This window comes from Etheostoma cragini, chromosome 2 (assembly GCF_013103735.1).
Source record: "Etheostoma cragini isolate CJK2018 chromosome 2, CSU_Ecrag_1.0, whole genome shotgun sequence".
Classification (NCBI taxonomy): Eukaryota; Metazoa; Chordata; class Actinopteri; order Perciformes; family Percidae; genus Etheostoma; species Etheostoma cragini.
In genome coordinates this window covers 6475054-6497976 of record NC_048408.1, presented here as the reverse complement: position 1 = coordinate 6497976, position 22923 = coordinate 6475054, and the positions used below count along the sequence as shown (strand labels likewise).

General features: G+C 40.0%; 1 protein-coding gene and 1 long non-coding RNA gene across 4 annotated transcripts; one reads left to right on the top strand and one right to left on the bottom strand.

The window, feature by feature from the left end:
• The first annotated feature begins 1290 nt into the window (after positions 1-1290).
• LOC117955052 lies at positions 1291-22258 on the top strand. Its single transcript, XR_004658945.1, has 3 exons — positions 1291-1448; positions 4129-4130; positions 22245-22258. It is a non-coding gene; the product is annotated as an uncharacterized LOC117955052 (long non-coding RNA).
• card14 (caspase recruitment domain family, member 14) lies at positions 3309-19380 on the bottom strand. 3 transcript variants are annotated; one of them, XM_034888830.1, is made up of 20 exons: positions 18902-19380; positions 18282-18419; positions 17867-18192; positions 16554-16712; positions 16285-16404; positions 15382-15507; positions 13321-13470; positions 13112-13225; positions 10813-10910; positions 9616-9671; positions 9344-9404; positions 8376-8595; positions 8167-8293; positions 7013-7253; positions 6804-6867; positions 6592-6715; positions 6206-6370; positions 5355-5473; positions 4356-4471; positions 3309-3557 (listed from the first exon to the last, which is right to left on the bottom strand). In XM_034888830.1, the coding sequence occupies exons 1-20, from the start codon at positions 19113-19115 to the stop codon at positions 3350-3352; spliced, it is 2946 nt and encodes a 981-aa protein (XP_034744721.1). In that variant the 5' UTR covers positions 19116-19380; the 3' UTR covers positions 3309-3349. The 3 variants fall into 3 exon arrangements, with proteins under 3 accessions (XP_034744721.1, XP_034744706.1, XP_034744715.1); XM_034888815.1 differs by having other exon boundaries at positions 13112-13228; positions 18902-19379; XM_034888824.1 differs by having other exon boundaries at positions 8376-8592; positions 13112-13228; positions 18902-19379.
• Positions 22259-22923: the final 665 nt, after the last annotated feature.

The following is a 22923-nucleotide window of genomic DNA, read 5'->3' as shown; positions in this document are numbered from 1 at the left end:
TCCCCTCTCCAATCAACGTTTTGATCAAAGTCTGCTGTTCCTCAGAGAAATGTCTGGAACGACCCATTCAATGAGTATGTCAATTTGAAATGCACTATAACCAGCATGCACACCATCTGCTTCCTTCCTTCCTTCCTTCCTTAAATATGAACCATAAGTAACACCTGTTTCTTCACAGAATCACCCAAGTAACTGAACACAACGTTGTTGTTATTTTGAACATGCCGCTTTCAATCACAGATTCAAATACAATTTTCTCTGAAACAGACCAGATTATGTCATCCCTTGAATCCATAGCCTACTGTTTGGTGAATGTGCTTTTAAAGTCTTCTGCCATCTTGGTGTTAAACTACAACTTATTGAACGGGGTTATTTATTATCATGGAAGACTTTAAAAGCAGGTTTAAGGACGCTCATACTGAACGCCATGTCATGTTTCTGAACTCTAATCAGTGATTGATGTCATTTTGAGTTTAGCCCTTGTGTTGTCTTCCCGTCGACCATGCAACTTTTTTGTGTGACTTTTTTTCTTTCTTTCTTTTCTAGGTCAAAAAACATTTTGGTCATTTTTTTCCTACATTTTTTGACGTTTTTCCTCATTATTTTTCTGAACTTTTTAGGGTATTAGCCAATTTTTTTCAAAGTTCTGTCAGCAATTGTTTCTTCAAATGCTATACAATTTAATAAAACACCCATATGCAAAGAAAATATTGAACTGATCATTTATTTTACTTGTAAAGGGCGTTGTATGGGATATTTCACGTTATGGTTCTTTGACAATTTGGTTGAAAGAAACTACGATGTACCGAATCCACATGTTTGGGGTTTTGGACGAATACCGGTGTTCCGGTTTAACGAGAGTCCATGTTAACTGGCGACCGTCAGCCAAAAGCGTCTGTTGTTGTCGTAGTGACGACAGCTGTTGAAAACGGGAAGAGAATACGTAGCTGTCCGCGTGAATGCCTTTTTGTTAAGTTGTCATTAAAATGTAAAACATAACTACGTGTACATTATCTCTCTGATTTGTCTTTGGAGTCTAGTCTGAAGAAACTTGTCCGTCGCGTTTGGAACGTGACTTACTGTTAAGGAAAACAGGAACACAGCGTTGCTCTTCCTGTTAATGTCTAGAATACGTTTTATTAAATACACCTTTTCGTCTTCAGAGCCTGTTTTAGTAAACACATGTCACGTAGAAAAGTATTTACCCTTTTAAAAGTAGAAAAAAAATGAATAATGAGTCACAACTTGGATTCGAACCATAGACCGTATATATATTGATTTTGACTGAGCGTACTGCCAAACATCACTTTTTCTACTCACAAGTTTCTTTTTCACTTTCTCCCAGCCTACAGCGTTGAACGGTCCAACTACGTAAACACCTTCCCGTAATCAACGGCGGCGTCATTACGTCGACCTGCGTAGCGCGCCAAGTGCAAGCGCAGGGTTCGGTGGGAAATGGATTCGACGGTTCTACGTCTAAAAAAAACAATATTCTCAATGTTAATATTCCTGTTAAAATAACAAAAAATACGACGTTTTTAGTCCGACAACACTTTTGCTTTTTATCACTTTTTTCTACTATACTATGACATTTTTTGTTAAATTTTGACCAAATCCACGATGACTTATTACTTTTTGGACATACTAAAAAGAAACTACTTTTTAAACTTTCTTTTGATTTACCACGCTATACTCTGATTGTTGCGACAGACTATATTATTAATTTTTCATAATTCTTTTCAACGTGGTATGCTATGACTTTTTTCCAGATACTACACTATACATTTTTTCATACATTATCACTTTTTTTTAATCATTTGTTTTGAAACACTGTATTATCACTTTTAATTGGCTTCTTTTCTGACAAGATACACTGTAAATCTTTTCATCACATTTTTCAACATACTACATACTATGACTTTTTCGGTATGCTAAACTATCATTTTTCATCACTTTCTTTGACAAGCTATAGGCCTACTATGACTATTTTTGACATAATGTCTTGTGTCTGTCTGTGTGTGTCTGTGTGTGTCTGTCTGTCTCTGCATGTATTGTTTTGTCTCCCCCGTTTATCCTCCTCTGTGATTTTGTGGCCCTGGGATGCGTTCCTATGCCCCAGTGTGTTGTTTGTAACTGTTTGTGAATGTTATGTTTACATTTTTGTCCTGAATATAAAATAATAATAAAAAAAGACCCCTTATTAACTGAAGGAGGGACGGAGCAGGGACCCCCCCACTACATAGGTTTTATAAAATGAAGCTGCATATTAAACTGGGCCTACAATTACGTGTAGGGCGACCATAAGCCTTTAAACATAGCCTTTTTGCTTGGAATAAATCATTTTTTAATAATTTGGAGGCCCCCCTGCATTGACTCTGAGGACCCCCATAGGGCCCCGGAACCCATGTTGAAGATCTACATTATCCCTTACATACTTGAAACTAACCTTCATCATGATTAGTATAATTTCCATATTAAGTCAAAGGATGATGTCATGTTTTCAAGTCCTGAAATTGTCTTAAAATGAAAACTAGAAATGTTCAGACTTTCCTTCATTTTACACTTTAATAAAGAGAAACTATTCAATATTGCACCATTTTTGTATTGTGTACTGTGAGACAGATTTGGAACAATCTTTAATCAGTTACAAACAAACAAAACAAACAAAAAGACAGAAAGACGAGGACAAAGACCAGAGCTCATTTAAAGAACAACAACTGTAACATCTCTGTCATGAACGCGACACACAGGCTGCAGATTTCAACCGATTATAATCACGAGCCCTGCGGCTTAGTTTCCCTCTAAAATCGTGCAATCTATCGTGCAAAAATAAGCAAGTTGGCTCATATTTACAGTGTGTTACATCTTTTTTATCTCCTGATAATGCCGTCTCATGTTAATTAAAATAAAGACAAGCATTCTAATCAAGCACAAGAGATGAACATTAAAAGAAAATCCCCCATAGTGGGAAATGATCTACAACATATTGTAGAAATAAAGTGCATACAAGTTATTCCAGTGTGTCTTAATGACACACTGTATGTTTGTGTTTTAGTGGACACCTCAACCAGTGTGGCTTTAAACAAATGCCTCAAAAAGGGAGGCAACAGAGCAGAAACTGTTTCTGGGTACAGTGAATAATGATACAGTTTTACGTATACGCTTGAAAAAGTACAGTAGACAGCACTTCATGAGAGTCCTTTCACCCAGTTACTCATAAGTATCATAGATACATACTCATGTTTACAAAAACAGTTCTTGTAAAGCTAAATATATTCTCAACATCATATTAACACAAAGCCCTATTATTTTCATATATCCTGTTTGCTAAGATTCTTTTTCCTCTGCTTCACCACTGGTCATGCTCCACCCAGACGATCTTCTTCTGCTCCTCCCAGATGATGGAGCGCAGGCTGGTGAGCAGGGAGGCCTGGTCGCTCCAGGAGTCCGGAGCCACGCTGTGATACAGGCAGGGCAGCTTGTCCAGCAGCGGCTCCTCGCTTTTCGAACAAGCCAACAGACGCTCCTCCGACTGGCTGTTGCGCTGCAGCTTTGACCTGGAAGTGGATAAATGGAACCAAATAAATGAAGATGTGGTCCAGATCATTTCGGGATCTATTTTTGTGTTTGTTTGTTGGTCGTTTGAATTTGGACTACTGATCATAACTGTCTAAATGATGGAGAGCAGTGGTTCCCAACCATGTTTTCCATACAATTGAACTATCAATATTACGTTAGTTTAGTCAGCAGAGTTTACAGACTGTCTGTTGATTGGGTATCACCTGTGACCTGAGCCAGAGAGAAAACATCTCAATAGCCTTACTATTCACAGTCCATGATCTCAAAGCGGTGCACACGGGTCTGAGATTGAACATGCCCCGTCTCTCTCTCTCTCTCTCTCTCTCTCTCTCTCTGGGTAGCTCTTTCTGTAAAGAAGCCCCCTAGAGGCCCGGAGAACTTCCATTGTGTAAACTGGATGCAGCGTTTTTTTATTGCATTTGTTTTCAAGGTTTGTATGTTTTCTGTTTTTGAAATGTTTCTGTATTTGCGGTGCATTTGCTAAATGCTGTGCATGTTATGTCAAATTAATGAAGATGTTTTCCTAATTTGCTTGTGTCTTGTTGCAAGGCGTTTGCCCCTGCAACCTTATTAATGTAACTTACACAAAAAATTAAAAGGAAACTAAATTTTGTCCTTTAATTATCAAAGGACAAACAGGATACATGGAAACTATGGCACATATCAGTGAGGTCGTCAGGTTTGCCTATGGTGTTTATCTAAATGTGATATCAGAGAAATGATAAGCATCAAGTAGAGCTCTGTCAGCACTGGTATGAAGAAGAAGGAGGGCTTACTTAAGTTTCCGTGCAGTGCGCGCAGACAGGCCAATGAAGATGATGATAGGGTAGATCTGGGCCCGGTGCAGCCGCCGCACGCAGTCCAGACCCAACGGCAGCACACAGTGAATCCCCTGAGGAGGAGAATACATGGAATATGGGTTCATGAAAGAGGATTTTTAAATAAGCATGAGCGCAGTTTTCTAGAAGCGCATGAAAAAAACAGATGCATTCATTCATTCATGATGTGAACACAGCACCACAAAGCACACCATCTGCAACAAGAACAACACACACTGCAGATTGAGTGTCGGTCTCGTTGCAGATGGTGTGCTTTTTTAAAAATGGTTAATGAGCGCAATCATAATAGAATATGATCCCTCAATCAATCTGACACGTTTTTGTCATAATTCTACCGTACATCACGTTGCAAATGGTTACATCATATGTGAAAATGTGACGCAGCAGCCTTTTGTTTCACAACACATTTCAGGAAGAAAACCTGCGCTGTTGAATTATTTATTTGATTTTAAATGTAGGATGTGACAGACAGGATTAATGAGCTCCAATAATGCGATGTCTCCCACATAAACAACAGCATAGAGGGTTAGAACGAGCTAGACTGATGTGTGTGGTTACTTTGTAGCAGCACGGTTTATTAAAGCTAAACATTGTAGACGACTGTGGGTAAAGGGTCGGATGCTGCAGACTTATGAAGCTCATGGATTACAGTCTGCTCTAACGTGGTGAAACAGCCAACCATCTAACACGTCTTCCCCAGAGCCCCACTGCTAGAGGCATTAAGTAAACATGATTTTTCACATTTTTTTTCAAAAATACAATACGTACAAGTGAACAAACCTAACAGCCACATACTGAATTTCCTTTTCTTCTTCCTTTTCCTTTGAATTTCCTCCTCTTTCACACCACAATTTACTGAGCCCTATTATTTGCTTTTTGAGCTACCAGCCTCCAATGTAAGCGTTTTATTTTAACATCAGCTGTGGGTGTGCTGACCTTCTTCATCACTTTCTCGACACTCTGCAGGGTGTAGCAGCAGTGTGTTCCCTGCTCGAACTCTTCCAGGATCTCGGACCTCTGCAGCCGGGCTGCATGCTCGCTAGCGCTCAGCACCTCTGTAGAGCAGGAGGGAGGTGATGATAGATGTAAAGTCATATGATAAGGTCATGGAAAAATTATGTATATTCATTGATATATTTCAAACTCTATATGAAGATATGCGGATTCCACCAGAAAACTAAAAGCTAACTGGAGATTTAAAATGCTAACTACATGTATGTTTTCAACCGAGCCGTCCCAATGTAACTGTAGCTTCAATAACATCTTAAAAGTACATTAAAAAATGATTACCAGAGACTAGGCTTGGTGGAAGGCAATTTAGGCCCCGTGGGCTTACAATTTACTGGGGGAAACCCCTATTTACCTTCAGCAGTGGCATTATCTTTATTTAATTTGGTACAATACCTGAAACATTTATTACTTTCTTCTGCATGCTGCTCTCTTAAATACACCAATCCTTGTAATGATCAAATTTTCCCACAGAGTTCATTAAACTTTCATTTGGCTCTACCATTGAAGAGAACACAGCCAAACATTTGTTGTCTTTATAGCCTATATCATTTTTTATTACTATAAAAAAGGAAATACTCTTTGTAAAATACACAAAGTTTATTTCCTTCCTGGTTTTCAGCAACAGCCAACATTTGATCTGTTGAGTCAAACAGACTTATCTGTCGACACAGGAAGGCGCTTCCCTCCTCCATATCTAAACATGCGTTCTTCAGTGGCATATGCTCCAGAGGAAACAGTTATGAAATTTCATCGTGTGACCACGCTGTGTTTCCTACCAGGCTCACAGAGCTCGAAGCCCTGCCAGTCTGCCAGCTTCTTGTTCAGGCTGTGTCCCAGGATGGTGGGCAGCAGCAGTACAGGCCTGCAGATGGGTGGGAAGAGGGGGGTGACCAGGCTGTAGGGCATGAGGGTAAGACAACTTTTGGGTGCAGATGTATCCCCTATGAAGGAAATAAAATACACTGTGAGACAGGTAAATGTTTTCACACAAAAATCATTCAAAATGTTTAACAGCGGATTCAAGAAGCAATACAGCACCTTTGCTACTGTGCTATTTAACTAATTTCAATTTTATTGATAGTGTAGAGTCATATACAGAAGTTATCTCAGGGCACTTTACAGATAGATAAGGTCTACACAAGACAAGAGAAAGCATTTCTACCTGGTGGTTCTGTGCTCTTGGTATTTTCCTCCTCCACACTGACCCACAGTGGGTTCCTTCCCTGACGTCCGGTGCCGACAATTCTCACTGCCTTCTGCTTATTCTGGTCCACCACACGCCCAGCCTGTTGTGACAGAGGAATGCAACCAGAGTAAGCACAGTGAAATATCAAATGCAGTCACTGGGTGGCAGTATTTTCAGATTATTCTTACCTTTCGAGACTTCTTTGTTTGAAAGCTCATGTCTTCAATTGCTCGAATCAGAAGCCGCTGTGCTCTGCGACATCAGACAATGGATACATTTTTCAGTTTAAAGCATTGTGAGTGGGGATTTCCCTTCATTCTCATGTATGCACATGAATCTGACTCCCATCTACTGTATGTATACCCCATATTTTAGTGTTCCACATCAGTGTACCAACCTATAATAGTTGGGTACAGTTCCACTCTGGAGGTCCAGTAGCTGGCAGGGGTGAACTTGGCTGGCGCACCATGAGTCCTCAGTGCCAGCAGGCCGAGTGTTGGTTACATGAAGGATGTCGTTGCAGGACACGGCCAGGGTTCCGCTGGGGCCGGCACAGAGAGACATGTTGACACGTACGTAGAAGGAGTCTCCGGATATTGTCTCACTGCTCTGCAGCTGCTGCAGCAGCACCTCATAGTCTGAACAGGCAGAGGAACACACTTCAACTAAAGCCACTGTATGTTTGTCTCTTATACATTATATACATAGTCTTCACTTGCTGCACACCGTGATTTCAGGTGTGGTCATAGAAGCTCCACTGTCCATTTAAGGTTTTACATTAACCATGCTGTAGCTACCTACCCTCTTATGTTCCTGTAGTGGTTTGAACCAAGCAACTGACTGACCAACAATGCTATCATCTCTTGATATAGGAGCTTAATAGACTATTAAACACAACACAATGCAAAACTCTTGAGTGACAAAATGGTACCCTAACCCTCTGCAGTCCATATGAAAGCATGAGACAACCCATTAACAGCAGATTTTTCTTCTTTTTACGCTGTTTAGAGCTGTGGGTTTATGTGCTGCCCTTTGGATACATTAAATGAAGTTATCACATTGTCCTCTGTCTCAGTAGCTCGTCTTGTGTACCTCAAAGAATGTTTGCAAAACATAAACACCCTCATACATACAGCAGCTTGATCTACGTCATATCCTGTTGCTATTTCAACAGGTAGCAGTGACATAAGTTATCTCATGTGGCAGCTGGCCACATGGCTTTAATCTCAAGAGAAACAATCTGCTTCCTTCTAACAGCTGAAGCCATAAACCTTTATTTACAACAATATCAGGCTGAGATACAGTCACTGTGATTTATGATAATATAGTCTTGCCTTATGAATTTGCTCTTGCATGTTTGTACGTGTTTATACATTTGTGTATGTGTGTTTGTACAAAAAAAAAAAGTACTATTTGGGCTTAAAGAATGGATATATTTTTCAGAGTGGGATTCAACATCTTCAGTTAAATGTATAAACATGATTTAGGATGAGTCATACCATCTTGGTTACAAGGGCAACAAGTGTTTTATGTACATGCTGTGGGACATACCATCTTGCCTTGGCCGGAGGGAGAGGTGACAGAGGCCTGTGACTTGGCCAAGAGCCCACATAGCTTCCTCTAAAGTGGAATCCTCCAGCACCATCCTCAGAGCCTTCTGGTGCTGCTCGTACCTGACCTGCAGAGCAACATTATTATGAGAAACGCCTTCACTTTAGAATTATAGTTAGAATTAGTATTCAGAAACAGACTTAACCCACCTCCACTATCTGTGCCCCGCGGCTGATGCCCACAGTATGAGCAGCGGACCCTTCTGTCACCTGGTGCACAAACACTCCGGTCTTATTGCCTCCCACCACGGCCAGCTGACTGAGCAGCGCCTCGCCCTGCAGGGAGATGCTTAGAACGCGGCCATTGACGCGTATCGCTTTCGGACGCGAACGCATCAAGAAGGGAGGGTAAGAGGATCTTGACACGCTGGTGAGAGAGCAATGAGGAATGGAAAAATGTCACTTTTCACAATCTTTTTATACTCTACAGTTTATACAGATATACCCAGTGTGGTCTGCACATTTTTAGTAGGGGTGGGAAAAAAAAAATCAATACAGCTTAGTATAGTAATATTTTTTGTAGCAATACTGTATTGATACAAAGACGCCAAGTATCAATCTTTAACTACACAAACTGCACGTGAGAATTTAACTTTTTGGTACCAAGTCCCCGTACGGACCAAATTACAGAGTCTGGACTGGTAGCTGGAGAGATGCCATTTCACCTCCTGCTGAATTTAATCTGGGTGATTTCACCCCACTGCCAAGGTGCCTTTAGGCAAGGCACCAACCCCCCCCCCCCCACCGCTCAGGGCACCTGTCCAGGAGTTGGAGCCCACTCATTTTGGCATCTCTCCATTTGTGCATGTAAAAACATCTGAGCAAAAGAGCTGAGCATATGTGTGTACGACAGCCCTGTGCGTAGTGTGTAATAACAGCAGAGTGAAAAATGTAATTTCCCCTCTGGGGATCAAAAAAATAAGTAACCAGTGCTGATTATTTATTATTATGTCCACCAACTTTATTTCCATCATTTATTACTACCCACTGTTTTGCTCTACCCTCAATTCATAGTCTATTAAACACATTCAGGTAGACTCGCAGCTGTTTTACACAAAAATGCTTAGTAATATGAAACTCTTTATTCATAACAATGTTGGCCCAGGGGACCGCCTCACCCATCAATGCTGGAGCCTTTACACAAGAAAAGCCTGGGTGTCTGCTTGTCTTCACTCCCCACTAAACAAAAGAGAGGCTGTTTAATCATTTGGCATCAAGGTTGTTTCCCTGGAAATAATGTGCGTGTGAGTTACTGTGTCACTTTACAGCCCTGGCTCAGGTTCAACATTGAGCAACAGCTAATTAAAGTCTTGCAAAACAACACCACCAAACCATCCACACAAAAACACATTTATGTAACAAAGGAAGTTCATATCTTTTTTATACATACCATCGGGGATAAACACAAAGTCTTCACATAGAGATTCAGTATCCAATGTGTCCAAGCTGCAAAAAATGATTGGTCTCGGTCACTTTCTTGCACATACAAACATGTACACTTACACGGATAATGCTGAGTTATTTACTTAATACTGAGCTTACTTTAATGCTAAGTGTGAGATAATCATCTGCCATGTTACAACCCACAGACTGGTTCAGTGGGTACCGTGTTGTAATGTAACAAAGTACAAATGCTTTGTTATAGTACTTTAGTAGAATTTTCACATTTCTGTACTTTACTTTGTTATTTATATTTCTGGAAACTTATACTTTGCTACATTTCCTAAATAAAATGCATACTTTTACTTCTCTACATTGCCCCTAAGCATCTTTGTAACTCGTTACTTCAAAATCAAGAAGAAAATTTGTAAGATGGCAAAAGAAAGCAGTTTGCCAAATCATTGCTCCTAGATTACAAGTTAATGCACGCTCCATTGCAGTTAGTGACGTAATGTCTGTTTGTTGCCAAGAGCTAAAAACCATGGGCCAAAACTAAAGAAAAGGCGGAGGAAGCCTAATCACTGATAGGGTAATGAAAGCATCTGCTGAGGCTCCACCGGCTACATAACAGTCAAGTTGAGTAATATTGTAAAAGGTGACTTTAACGTCTACAAAAATCAGTAGTACTTTCAAATACTTCACATTAGACTGGGTGGGAATAGCCCAACATTTTAAGCTAGTGATGACAAAGTGAAATCTCTTGTCAGCCCTCTGAACATAATAATAATACAAAAGTACAAAAGTTCCTCTGAGCAGAAATACAGGACATGAGGAATGTGTGTCTGTACACACACCTATGAAGTCTATTGACAGCGTGCTCTCACTATGCTCCCGACCCCCTCCGCTCTCTTGAAGCCTTCATTATTTCAGATTTTTATTTTTAATCACACTTGTTTGGATATCTGTAGTTAGCACTAGATCCTAGTTAATTATCCACTTGAAACTGGATGTCGATTTGTTAGAAGAAAGGAATGCAGAGGTCAATAACACGTCAAGTCCACCGTGCTGCTGGGTTAGGGTTAGGGTTAACCCAGCTTTATAAGATGGAACTAATGATATACTTTCCAAAGAAAGCATGAGCACAAACACACATTGAGGTTTACTGTAGGTGAACGTGCATAACCCACACACACAATAACGCACATACCTGCTGTCTGTGTATAGAGTTTCCTCTCTTCTGCGGAAAGACTCTGGACTGGGGGGCTCTGGGTTTCGGGATCGGACACTTGCCGTAGAATCTTCCCACTGTACACATGGCATACATATACAGACACACATTCATTATTAACTATAAAAAGTGTAATAATCAAGATTTTGCTTTAAATCTTGCAAAATGATTGGGGAAAAAATTTAAAAGCAGTATTTTCAATACAGAACATACGTTTTAGTTATTATACCCAAACATATATATTTTTTTCCAAACATCTTACTTTGAGAAATATAAAATGTTTACATTTTTTTTTCTTAAACAAAATCTATTTTTTGAATTTTGAAAAATATGTCAAACTTTTGAAAAATGGTACTGCTTATTGTTACTTGAAAGAATCTGGCTGACTTTATTCTACATTTTTCTTATTGTCAACAAATCCCCAAATTAGACCAAAGACAACAATGTGTTTGTCTGTCTCTCAATAGTTTCCAACTTCCCTACCCTGCCTGTTGGCCTGCAGCCTCAAACCCATTGGTTCCTCATACAAACATTTTTATTAGGTAGGTGAAAAACACAGCGCTTATAGAAAATCATCACACCCTGTAAAATGTTTACTTCTTGTCATATTACCCCCTGGAAATTAAAATAAAATAAATCTAACTATTTCCAGATGTATTTAGACATTAAAAAAACTCAACATCAAAGTGACAATAGCATTTAAAACATTCTGTACAATTATTCAAATGTAATTAGTAAAATACCTGGTTTGGATAAGTGATCAGCCCCTTAGAGTAATCATTATAAACTTACTCGGGTACAGCCAGTTCATTTTGTTTTAAGATTATAGTGTAAAGTTGAACACTTAAAATAGGCCACACAAAGGCTCTTTTTGCACTCTGCAATGCAATATACGCAAGGTTCTAATGCCATGTGGAAAAAGGTTTTATGGTCAGATGACACCAAGATTGAACTTTTTGGACTGAACTGCAAGCGTTATGTTTGGTGAAAACCAAATACAGCACACCACCCAAAACACACCATACCTACTTTGAAGCATGGTGGTGTAAACGTTATGTTGTGGGGGTGTTTCTGTTCAGCAGGGACTGGGAAATTGGTCAGGATTGAAGGGAAAATAAATGCAGCTAAGTACACTGAAGAACACTTGATGAAAACCTGCGGCCCTCTGCTAGACAGCTGAACATGGATCTTCCAGCACGACCCTAAATACACCGCCAAAAAAACTATGCAGTGGCTTAAGAATAAGAAGGTGAACGGAGAGCCTTGATCTAAATCCAATTGAAAATCTGTGGATGGACTTGAAGGCAGCAGTCAAGCGCCGCACACCATGAAAGTTGACTGAACTCGAACAATTCTGCAAGGAAGAATGGGGAAATATTCCCCAATCTAGGAGTGCAAGGCTAATGGAAACATATCCAAACTGACTGATGGCGGTAATCAAAGCAAAAGGAGGCTCTACCAAGTATTAAATCATGGGACTGAGGACTTTTCCACCTCTAATTCTAGTTTAATTTTCTTATTATGTTTCAGAACTATTGCCTTTTTATGTTACTTGAATGTTGCTATGCAGAATGTGTAAATTCTGTGCTTGAACATTTATTTTAGTTTTTAATTGGTTTTGATTTCAGGCTGTAAGACAAAAAGTGACTATTTCAAAGGGATGGGATGGTTTTCTAGAGGCACTGTTTATATTTAAAAAGCCTAATTCAGGGCACCCAGATAGCTCAGTATAGAGGTTTACTCCTCGACGCAGCCGACCCGAATTCGAATCCGGCCTGTGGCCCTTTGCTGCATGTCACTCCCCCTCTCTCTCCCCTTTCATATCCTCAACTGTTCTATCAAATAAAGGCCTAAAATGCCCCAAAAAATAATCTTAAAAAAAAAAAAAAAGGCCTAATTCATTTAAATGAAACAGCTGTGCACTGGAACTTTAAGGCCACACACACACTCAGTTGTTGCTAAGATCAATTCATTGGTAGTTTTGCTGTTCAATTACAAAAAAAACAGACTATCGCCAGCCTTATTCTTTAACACAAGCAGCTGTACAAGGACTTTTACTAAATCTAAACAGAAAATAAAACAAAAATTAAACACTTGATACTTGGTCAATAGTTCAATACCCAGCCCTGATAAAATAATTGTGGTTGAGCACGCACGGACGGACACATGCACGGATGCACACACTGTGTGTCTTGGGGTCTTGTGAGCCTGTTTGGGCTTGGCATACTGTTTTTTTATGACACAATAATTAAAGATTTCTTTATTCTTTAACACTCACCTCTGAAGTCAGTGACATGGGATTGATTGCGTCCATGCGACAGAGTCTACGCCTGGTGGGACATGATAAGGAGTCTTCACAGCTGGATCTCAGGTTCTCCCAGTCCATATCCGTCTCCTTTGACAAAAACACACACAGAGATTAGCGTTATTATCTCAGTATGTGATGTGTTTATGGGGGTGCTGATTTGTGATTGTGTGAGAAATTACATCAAAATTTGGCCGTTCTCTTCTGGGGCTGCCTTTAGCCTGCAGGCTGAAGACCTGCTCTTGGAGCTCCACCAGCTGACACCTGAGGGTGTCCTTCTCAGCCAGGATGCGGGCGATCATGGCCTGGGCCTCGTCTCTGGACAGGTACGCCTAGGAACAGGAATTGTTCAAATTTACTTTACCTAGCTATTTTACTCAAAATGGACATGTTTCTAATTCATGCCAACAAACAAAACACAATCAGGCTGAGTTTATGGTTCATGTAGAAATCACAAAATCAGGATAACCACAATGGTCTAACCCGTCACGCGCCACCTGTAACTCAAGGCGGGGATGTGCACCTGTTTGAGTCAGGGTTGTTTGAGTATTAATGTACGTGACAGCAAAGCTGGCATGTGGTATGCAGAATGTCGTCAAAGTTGCGTCTGTGACTGGTTGCGTTCTATTTTTTGACACATTCTTGTGAACACAACAACTCAGGAACAATACATGATAGACACACAGATAGAAGCAGCCATGGTTGAGTCATTCTCCTAGCTCACTGTTTAGAATGCATGTAACAGAAAAACCCTTAAGCAAAATTTCAGCTTGTAAGAAAAGGGGCTTTTTACTTCCAGGAAGAATATATCTGGCTGAACAAAGGGTCAAAATCCTATTTGATATTTGACACTCTCCGCAACAAGTAGGGCTGGGTACCCAATTCAATACTTTTTAAGGCACCGACCAAATTGCCTCTATAGTATCAAAAAGTATCAAAAAAGGCAACACTGCTGACATCTGACTGATTGACATTTAAACAGGAGAAATCAAACCACATGGTGTGATGGAAGAACAGCCATAAATTAATAATCTACAATATAGATATTCAAAAATATTGATCGAAGCTTCTCAAACTAAAAAGTGAAGTCACTGGGAGAGTGCCTTAAAGCTGCATTCTATCTCATTTCCATTAGGGGGCGACTCCACTGGTTGCAAGAAGCTGTCCGGTTTTACAAAAGTTTATGAGTAAATGACGCTACTTCTCACTTTGTTTCCCCCACTAAACATTATCATAATGAGTTAATGGCATCAGTCGGTACTTTCAAGTCTTCTTGAAGGGTTCAATGGTTTAGCAATGCGTATCCATGGCAATGTGTACATTTAAATAGCTGTGAGTTGTATAGCTTTGGGTGTTGGCCATGTTTTTATCTTAAACTTGAGCCTCTCCCTGTGTGTTTTCACTTCATCAAAGTTAGTTAGAACATTTTGGTCGCCTAAAAATCTAGTCTAATAAAGCTAGCTACCCTCCACTAGCTTTAGCTGGTAACTTAAAGGTCCAATGTGTAGGAATTTCTCCCATCTAGCATTGAGATCATATATCGCAATCAACCCTCTCGCACCACGCAGTTCCAAATACGTATTACAACTACGGTAGCCTTCACACTTCATAAAGCCGGTGTTTTGCTCTTTTCAACATCCTTTCTCTTTCACTGGGCAAAGAAGAAGACTCCGGTTTGTGAAATTAGGATTTTGAATACATGTGGTTCTCCATGTTTCCTTCTTCAAACTTGTCAGGGCCGGGAAGCTACAATACCCATTAGCAGCATTAGCATCATCTGTTAGTTCACCTTGTGACAGCAAAAACACGAAAGGCAGAGCAGTATGTCCTGTATGTCCCTTATAGGCTAATGTATTGCAAGATAGTGCATGAATATGGAGCGTCTACCACAGTTCATGCAAATGGAAATGTATAATTTCAAGCCAAAAGATATACTAGGAATTGATGGTGGTGGTACATACTATTCATGAAAAAGGACGAGTTTGTGAATTGGCAACAACAATTCAAAATCAACGATTTTGATAATATCAACTAAACACGTTACATACTGGACCTTTAAAAGTTCTCTAAGCGATGTTGTGTGATGTCAATTCTTGTTGACATATTCAATGTATTGTCAAATAAAAGAAGGCTAGCTCACGGCAGCTACTTCCTCTATTTTTTCAGCCTGTGATGTAAAACAGAAAACACTGCTTGAAAAAGTGGATTCATCTTTATGGGAGAGGTTGTTAGAAGTTCCTTACTTGGTCTCTCTCTGCCTGCAGTTCTTTCATCTGGCTCTGAATCACTGTGCTCTTCTGCTGGTGCATTTTACAGTCCAGGGTCAGCTGCTGCACCTGGAGGCTCAGGCACTCCTTCTGATCCAAGAGCTGAACGCAAATAGACACGTTACTCCAATGTGGCCTCAAGTGTTTTAGGGCTAAGTTCTAGATGTACAAGATTTTATGAGCGAGTCAACGCTACTAAGGCACACAGAAGCTTCTGTGTTCATTGAAATAGATAATGATGGTGTATATAGTGCCGGGTTCCCACACATTTTCAGTGACAAAATTTCAAAACTCTTTCATGACTTCTCTATTAGAGAAACATGAAATGTATAAATTACTTAATACCTAACCGGCATTAATCCAACATAACAGATTCCAACTAGATGGAGAGAAGGAACAAAGGAAGAAACACACATAATAGTTAACAAAACGTTACGTGTCAACGCATATTATATTCCTAGGTTACGTCAACACCTACAGAAAATAAATACAAGGAAGGTTATCCACTGGAGATCACTGTAATGACAGTAACACAAGAAAATTACATGATTTTTCAAGGCCTGGAAAATGAGATTTGGAAATTCCATGATTTTTTCCAGGTTTTCCATGACTGTAGCAATTTGTTGTCACGTATTATTGTATTTTAACTGATCACGGTACAAGGTGACTTTACACAATGCACACTTTATAAGTTCTAAACACAGTCAAAAATAGCTTTAATTGGTTTTCCTCTGGCTAAAGGCTTCTGCACGTCATGGTACTCTGTAGCAGTGGGATAATCAAAATGGCTCTTTTCAGTGTATTAGATGTTTTCCAGAATTTGCATGACATTTCCTGTTCCATGATGCCACAGTTAAACACACACATACACACACCCACCCCTTGCTTGTCTGTGAGCAGCTGTTCATTCTCCTCTCTGTAACACCTGAGCTGCTCTGCGAGCTCCACCTGGCTATCTATGGCCTCCGCCAGGTCCTGAGCCAGGATGTCCTCACGGGCCTGCCAGAGACACAGCCACAGAGATACAAACATGACGACACAAGTGGATATTTTACTTTCACTGTCTTACTAACATGTGCCAAAGGTGTTACTACAGCACTCCAGATAAATCTGCTAACAACAAAGAATGATTAAATGATTATTCTCACTGGGTCCAGTTTTTCCACCTTCACCAGCTGGCAGCGCAGACGCCTGACTTCTTCTTGCAGTTGCGGAGTGTCAGCAGGGGAGGCACTCCTGAGGGAGCATTTCTTCTGAAACTCATTCTCCATTTGGGTCTTCTGCAGCTCAGTCTGCAGCTGATATACCTGACACCAAACAAGAACAACAATGTTGAAGGGGCTGCAACTAAGACTATTTCCACTAGGGCCGGGCGATTTAGCAATATTATATCGACATTGACATGGATGTTGTAATATATTCGTGTATAAGTGTGTGTAAAATTGATTAATCAAATAATTGATTCAGCACAAAATGTTAATACACAATGCAATGTTCTCAGGTAAAATGCATCTGTGGTAAACAACCCAAATTTTACAACCATGACTGAAACACTACCATGTTTAGTATCAACTACAATGAGTGTATCAAAAGGATCTCTGCTCTTTTATAATCATACCGAGCCAGGACAAAAGGATTATGCCAGAGGAGAAGAGGCTTTGTGAATCTGTAACTTCTCATTTTTACAGACTTGCTTTTATGCTATGTTACGTTGTCTGTTTTATCATCTTTTTACCCATCATCTGTTAATTTCATTTTATTTTAATTACTCATTGTTGTTTTTACTGCCATTTAAAGGTGCCTCATCTTTAATTTTACATTGATGTGTATTGTTGTGTAACTGTGCTTCTGTCAAAGCACAGTGTAAACGTTGGTTTTTAAAGGTGCTATACAAATAAAGTTTATTATTTTTATTACATGATTAGGACTCCTGTGACAAGTACACTTCTTTCAAACTCCACAATCCCAGTTTGTAACTTTAAGTCTTCTGCTAAAAACTTGTAGTCATCGAGCTAAAATACTCCATTCAAGTCATTTTCTCATGCAAAGCCTAACCAGAGACAAAATACAACTGTTCACTCTGTCACAGGCTGTAACTGGGTGAACAGCACTTCTGCATTCGCTTTGCGGTTCTCTACCGGCTATAACCGCACCATGCAAATTTACCAGATCGGGTAGCAGATCTGTAGTTCCAATGAGACATTATGGGACAATTCCTTTTCCAACCAGCACGGGAGCCGAAGCAGGAACAGTTCTCTAGTGTTGACTTTAACAGTAGCTACCGAGGCATGCACTAAGCTTCTAAATTACATCAACCTACAATGCTCAGATTTTAGTTCTTTAACCCAACATTGTTATGACTTTCCCCTGAGATCACAGCTTTGTGTTTCAGGGATGAGAAACTCCTTCTTTGCATTTATGAGTTATTTTATGCTGAGAAACTTAAGTGAGGATCACTGACCTGCAGGTTTAAGTCATGGAGGCGCATGTTTACAGCGGATTTCTCCTCGATGGCTGCTGTGTAGCGCATATACAAATCACACTTTTCCTCCTTCAGCTTGGTGACGTCACGCTGCAAAGAACATAAGTGTCTCCGCATGCGCTCGTTTTCAGTCTGTAGGTCTCTGGACTTCTCCTCCAGGCCCATTATCTGCCTAACCTCCAACTCCAGGGAGGCACAGTGACCTTTCATTTTACTAGCCTCGCAGCGGGCCTCCTGGAGCTCCTTCTGCATTCCCGTCACGGCTCTGACCAGATACTCTGTCAGCTCAGAGTATTTTATCAGGCCTGCGAGGAGACCAACGCAAGACAGACATTAAGGAAGGTAAACTATAACAAATACTCCATTAAAATGTAGAGCACTTAAAGCCACTGACCACTGAATCTTGAAGGCTCAGTGCTGGGTTTGCGTCCAGTGACTTGGGTGTACAGAGTGGGGTAGTGGATCATCAGGCTCTCCAGCAAAGCCACAGCCCCATTCCTCCCCTGGGTCTTCAGCAAGTCTAGCATATAACCTGGGAATGGTAGAGGATAACGTAATGTTGTCTGAGACTTCTAAAACTCCAACCCTAACCCTTGAATCAGCAGACACAAGATAAGTGATTCCTCTATGAATGTCTTAATCTAGAAGTAAAAGCACTGCATTTTCATTTATCTTCAAAGAAAGCAAGCTAACAATTGTTCTATACAAAAGCCACAATCAATACTTAATATATATAATAATATAATAAGCAGGCCAATACACTCTCAAAATCAGACAGCATAGCATCATTTTTGTTTTACTAATAAATAATATATGAGTGTGGCTGGAATTTCTTCTGCGTCTTGGCAATACGCCGAAAAATCAGTGTACAAATTAGGTACAGTTTAAAAAGGATAGAGCACATTCCACTTGTCGTCTACAAACTGAAGCATGCTACGTCCTCCTTAACACCACATACAGGCTTTTAACATTGTTTAAAATCCAAGAAGCAACAAGCCAAGTCAGAAATCTCACTGGTTCTCATGCTGCGGTTGGTGAGGTTGTGGCTGGAGAGGATCTCATCCTCGTCCATCTCAGCGAGCACCCTGGCCTGCCTCAGGTACGGGATCAAGATGCATGGCCGCACCCCCAAGGAGATCCGATGGCGGTTGTCGTTGATCAGTTCCCACAGTTCCTCCTCGCTCATGTCTCCCAGGTCTGGACCCTCGGGAACACACTCCCCTGCCATCCTGAGTGTGTTAAGTGTGTTTGATAGAGAGACGGTTACCTGCAGCTGAGACGATGGGCACAGCTAGACCAAATGAAGCGAACACAAACACACACCCTTAGTAGCAAAGACATAGGCTCATTCCTGGAAGAAGACAGAACAGCAGGCTGACTGGAAGAAGAGCTCTATAAAAAGGGCCAGGCTTTCCACGCCCTGTGGCTGCTTGTGTCAAAGGATGTGTGAGTTTATGCATGGGGTTGTGTAGGAAAACCTGTAAGACAAGGGCTCTGCAACGCTAAAAACAGACCTGAAAAAAAACACACACACACTCACACACACACACACACACACAGTAATTCTCTTCCATTCATAATCTTGGTAGCCTTCTAACCTGCGTTTGCTTTCAACATCTAATCACATCATAAACCTCATAAAGGCTGTGGCTACGGAAAAAAATGAACAAAACATTAGATGACATGCCAGTTCACATTAATAATTCCTCATCATCACAGTAAAGCAAACACACGTACCCGACCTCCGCTGACAGGAACACTGAGCTCTGCAGTGCAAAGTCCTCCTTTGAGGAAGGAAATCAGGTTGGAGGCGTAGCTGACAATGAGACCTCCAGAACTTACTGTACTGTAAAGGGTTTATGCAAACAAATGGACGCTATCAAGGAAACATACTGTCAATGATATACCGCCACAAACAGGATGTAGGGGATCTAACAGCTACAGCAAAGAGCAAAAATAAACAGCAAAATATGGAAATGTAAAGAAATAGTTTGAAGGAACATCTTTTAACTCTAGAAATGGAAGAACATAATGCAATATAACATTTGTGTGGAGCTTAAACAAAGCACACACAAATTACCTCACAGTCATGTTTCTGTATTAGTGATGCGGCTAAAGATCAAAGGAAATTATTTAAAGGGTGCATCTGCCAGTAAACAGCAATAGTGACTCACTCATAATACGGAAGTCGTCCAATGGACATTATTGTCACTTCAGCTTAAAGTAATCAAACAAACAGCATCTCTCAGCTCAGCACTGCAGTGCATGTTCAACAAAAAGGATTAATAAAATAGGATCCTTTCGCTCTACATACAGTAGTCTGTAACCTGACCAGCCTCAGTCAACACAACAGTACAAAGCCCGCTAATCTCCCTCCTTTCATATACAGTAGTCAGGACAACTAAAGCCCAAAGCACATGTATTATCATATACAGGGGAAATAAAGCAGTTCTAAAAAAGAAATGGCCCGAACAGCACAACTTATATTCTGAAAAAGATTTATGTGCACATTCCCACAAATTGTGCTTAAAGTCAGAATTTAAAATAAATACACTGAAAGGTTATCCACCACAACATTTATTAACTGTCTTGCTGATCTACTACAACTACAAAACCAAAGCCTCTAGAAGAGACTCTGACTCTTGTAAATGTGACTGAGAAGATGAAAGGGAATTTCCCAGTTTCCCCCACAAAGTGATGACTAACATTTGTTTAAAAATAATCAACACAGGCATTCCTTGAAAGTACAAATTAACACTAAAAGTAAAAGTTCAACAAGCAGTTTCAGTGTAAACACTCACAAAGTTTTCTGCATAAAGTTGGTAAATGACTCAGACTTAACATCTGTCCTTTTGTTGTTAGATCTTAGCGCGGCTTTTGATACTGTGGACCACTTTATTCTTTTGGACAGAATCGAGAAATACTTCTGCATCTCCGGCCAGGTTCTTAAGTGGTTGAGATCCTACCTTTCAGAAAAATCTCAATATTTGTTTTATAATGACACATTTTCCGACCCTTCCCCACTTAAGCCCAGGGTTCCACAGGGTTCAGTCCTTGGTCCACAATTGATTTTGTCATACTTAGTGTCATACATACAAAGTCAGACAAAATCCTCACACTACTGATCAAATATATGTAAAACCCACAGACAGACACAAAGGGTAACCAGAAGCATTGATTTATGAAAAAATGGTGAAAAAATATGGATGAGGTTTCTGCCCGACAGTGACATGTAGGTCAGATTAGAGAGCCTGAGAAAGAACCTTACTAATGATGATATTATCTAATCATAACAATGGAACCCAGCATTCGGTCCTAAACGGAAGCCAAGGAGCAACTTTTAAATACCTTAACTGGAAGTTAATTGGGCATAAATAGTTCTACTTAATATTTTCCCAGGCAAAAGATGCCACATAAATTGGGAAAGCAACAAACATATACATTCACAAATTATATGCTTTTCACATCAGCATATTAAGATAAGGAAAAATTAATCTTTACATTCTCTGTGAATGAGAACAGCTACAACGAAGTGCGTGTTGTATACTATATTGTATGAAGCTATTTATAGGAGCCCAAAGGTGCTGTTAACCCAGTAGTGCAATAAATGTTTGGGACTGTGCTGTACAGAAGAGTGCTTTAAATATATTTTCTGCTAGTTATTACTATTACTGTAGGTCAGACAGAAGTCAACTGTCATATCCAATTAGTAATTATGGGCTTGGTGTGCCATAAGCATAGATATGAATGAGTGCGAGTCTGTGCGCACATACAGCCAGTTCTAGTCAGACAGTCTGTGGGGTGCCTCCGGGTACTCTGGAAAGTCCTAACAGAACCAGTATAAGATGGCGCTCGCGGAGAGCATGCACTCAGAGGAGCCGGTTCCACAGCATTGCATGGACAAGGCTGTGTTACGTCAAACAAATGTGCTTCCTTCAAGGACGGTCTGCAGCTACCAGTTATTTAGCAAGTGGCATATGTTGTTCATTCCAACATTTAACAATGCAGACAAGGTGTGAAATGCATTGCCATAGTAATGGTCCATTGTGAACAGACCAAGGTGCCATTGTCAAACAAGACGGGTGTGATCAGTTAAGAGTACGAAGACACATCTCCACCCGTGGTGAAAAAGCAAGTGTAGTGTTTAATAAATACACTGCTACAAATGACTAACTCTATGTTATTAAAATATAATACAGATTCCAGCTTTAACTGCTTCCCAATTATTAATAATTTTTGTAGTGCAATGCTGTTTTTTAAGTTGAAAATGAATTTCCTTTTATCATTTTGTTCTCACAGGATATTGCATAATACTGTATGTGCACTGATGTAACCCAAACTTAATAGACCTCACAAGAGAAACCCAGACCCATTTCCAAAGATTTATTCTTTTTAGCTGAAGATGTATCAGCACTATCCACAATTTATTTGAGTGTTTTGCAGCGGTTTTCTTTGTGCATTGCAATGTGGTATTAATTAAGGGTGTTTAGCATGCATACTTGATCCTTAGAGAATACTTCATTAAGCCACAGTTAGCTACGTGGTATGAAATAAAGATGTAGCAAATAGTAGATTATAAGAGTAGTTGTGTTGAATCTTTTGTGGACATAAATTCATCTTAATGAGCAGCTTTACCTAGAATTACGATGATGACGAGAAGGAGAAGAAGAAGAGGAGATACTATAAGTAATTTAAATGATGGATGTCACCCATTATATGGCTACTAAACACCGGATTGGACAAATGTGCTGATTTATCAGGGCTCTGTTTGTTATTATGCAGGCTGCGTGCTTTGAGGATATTCATGTGATTGAAACCTCAAATCGGCCAAACAAGTTAAAAAAGGGAAAAAGGGAATGGGGCATTTGAAATATATTTAAGTTCTCAAATGTGCTGCTATCAGGTTTTTTTTTTAGTAACCAAACAAATTAAAGGTAAATGAGCTTAATACATGATTATACTGAATTAATTTAAAATCTGATTTTTTTTGTCATTGCTGTATTAATGGTTAGGACAATGTCACTGGCATTGCTTTA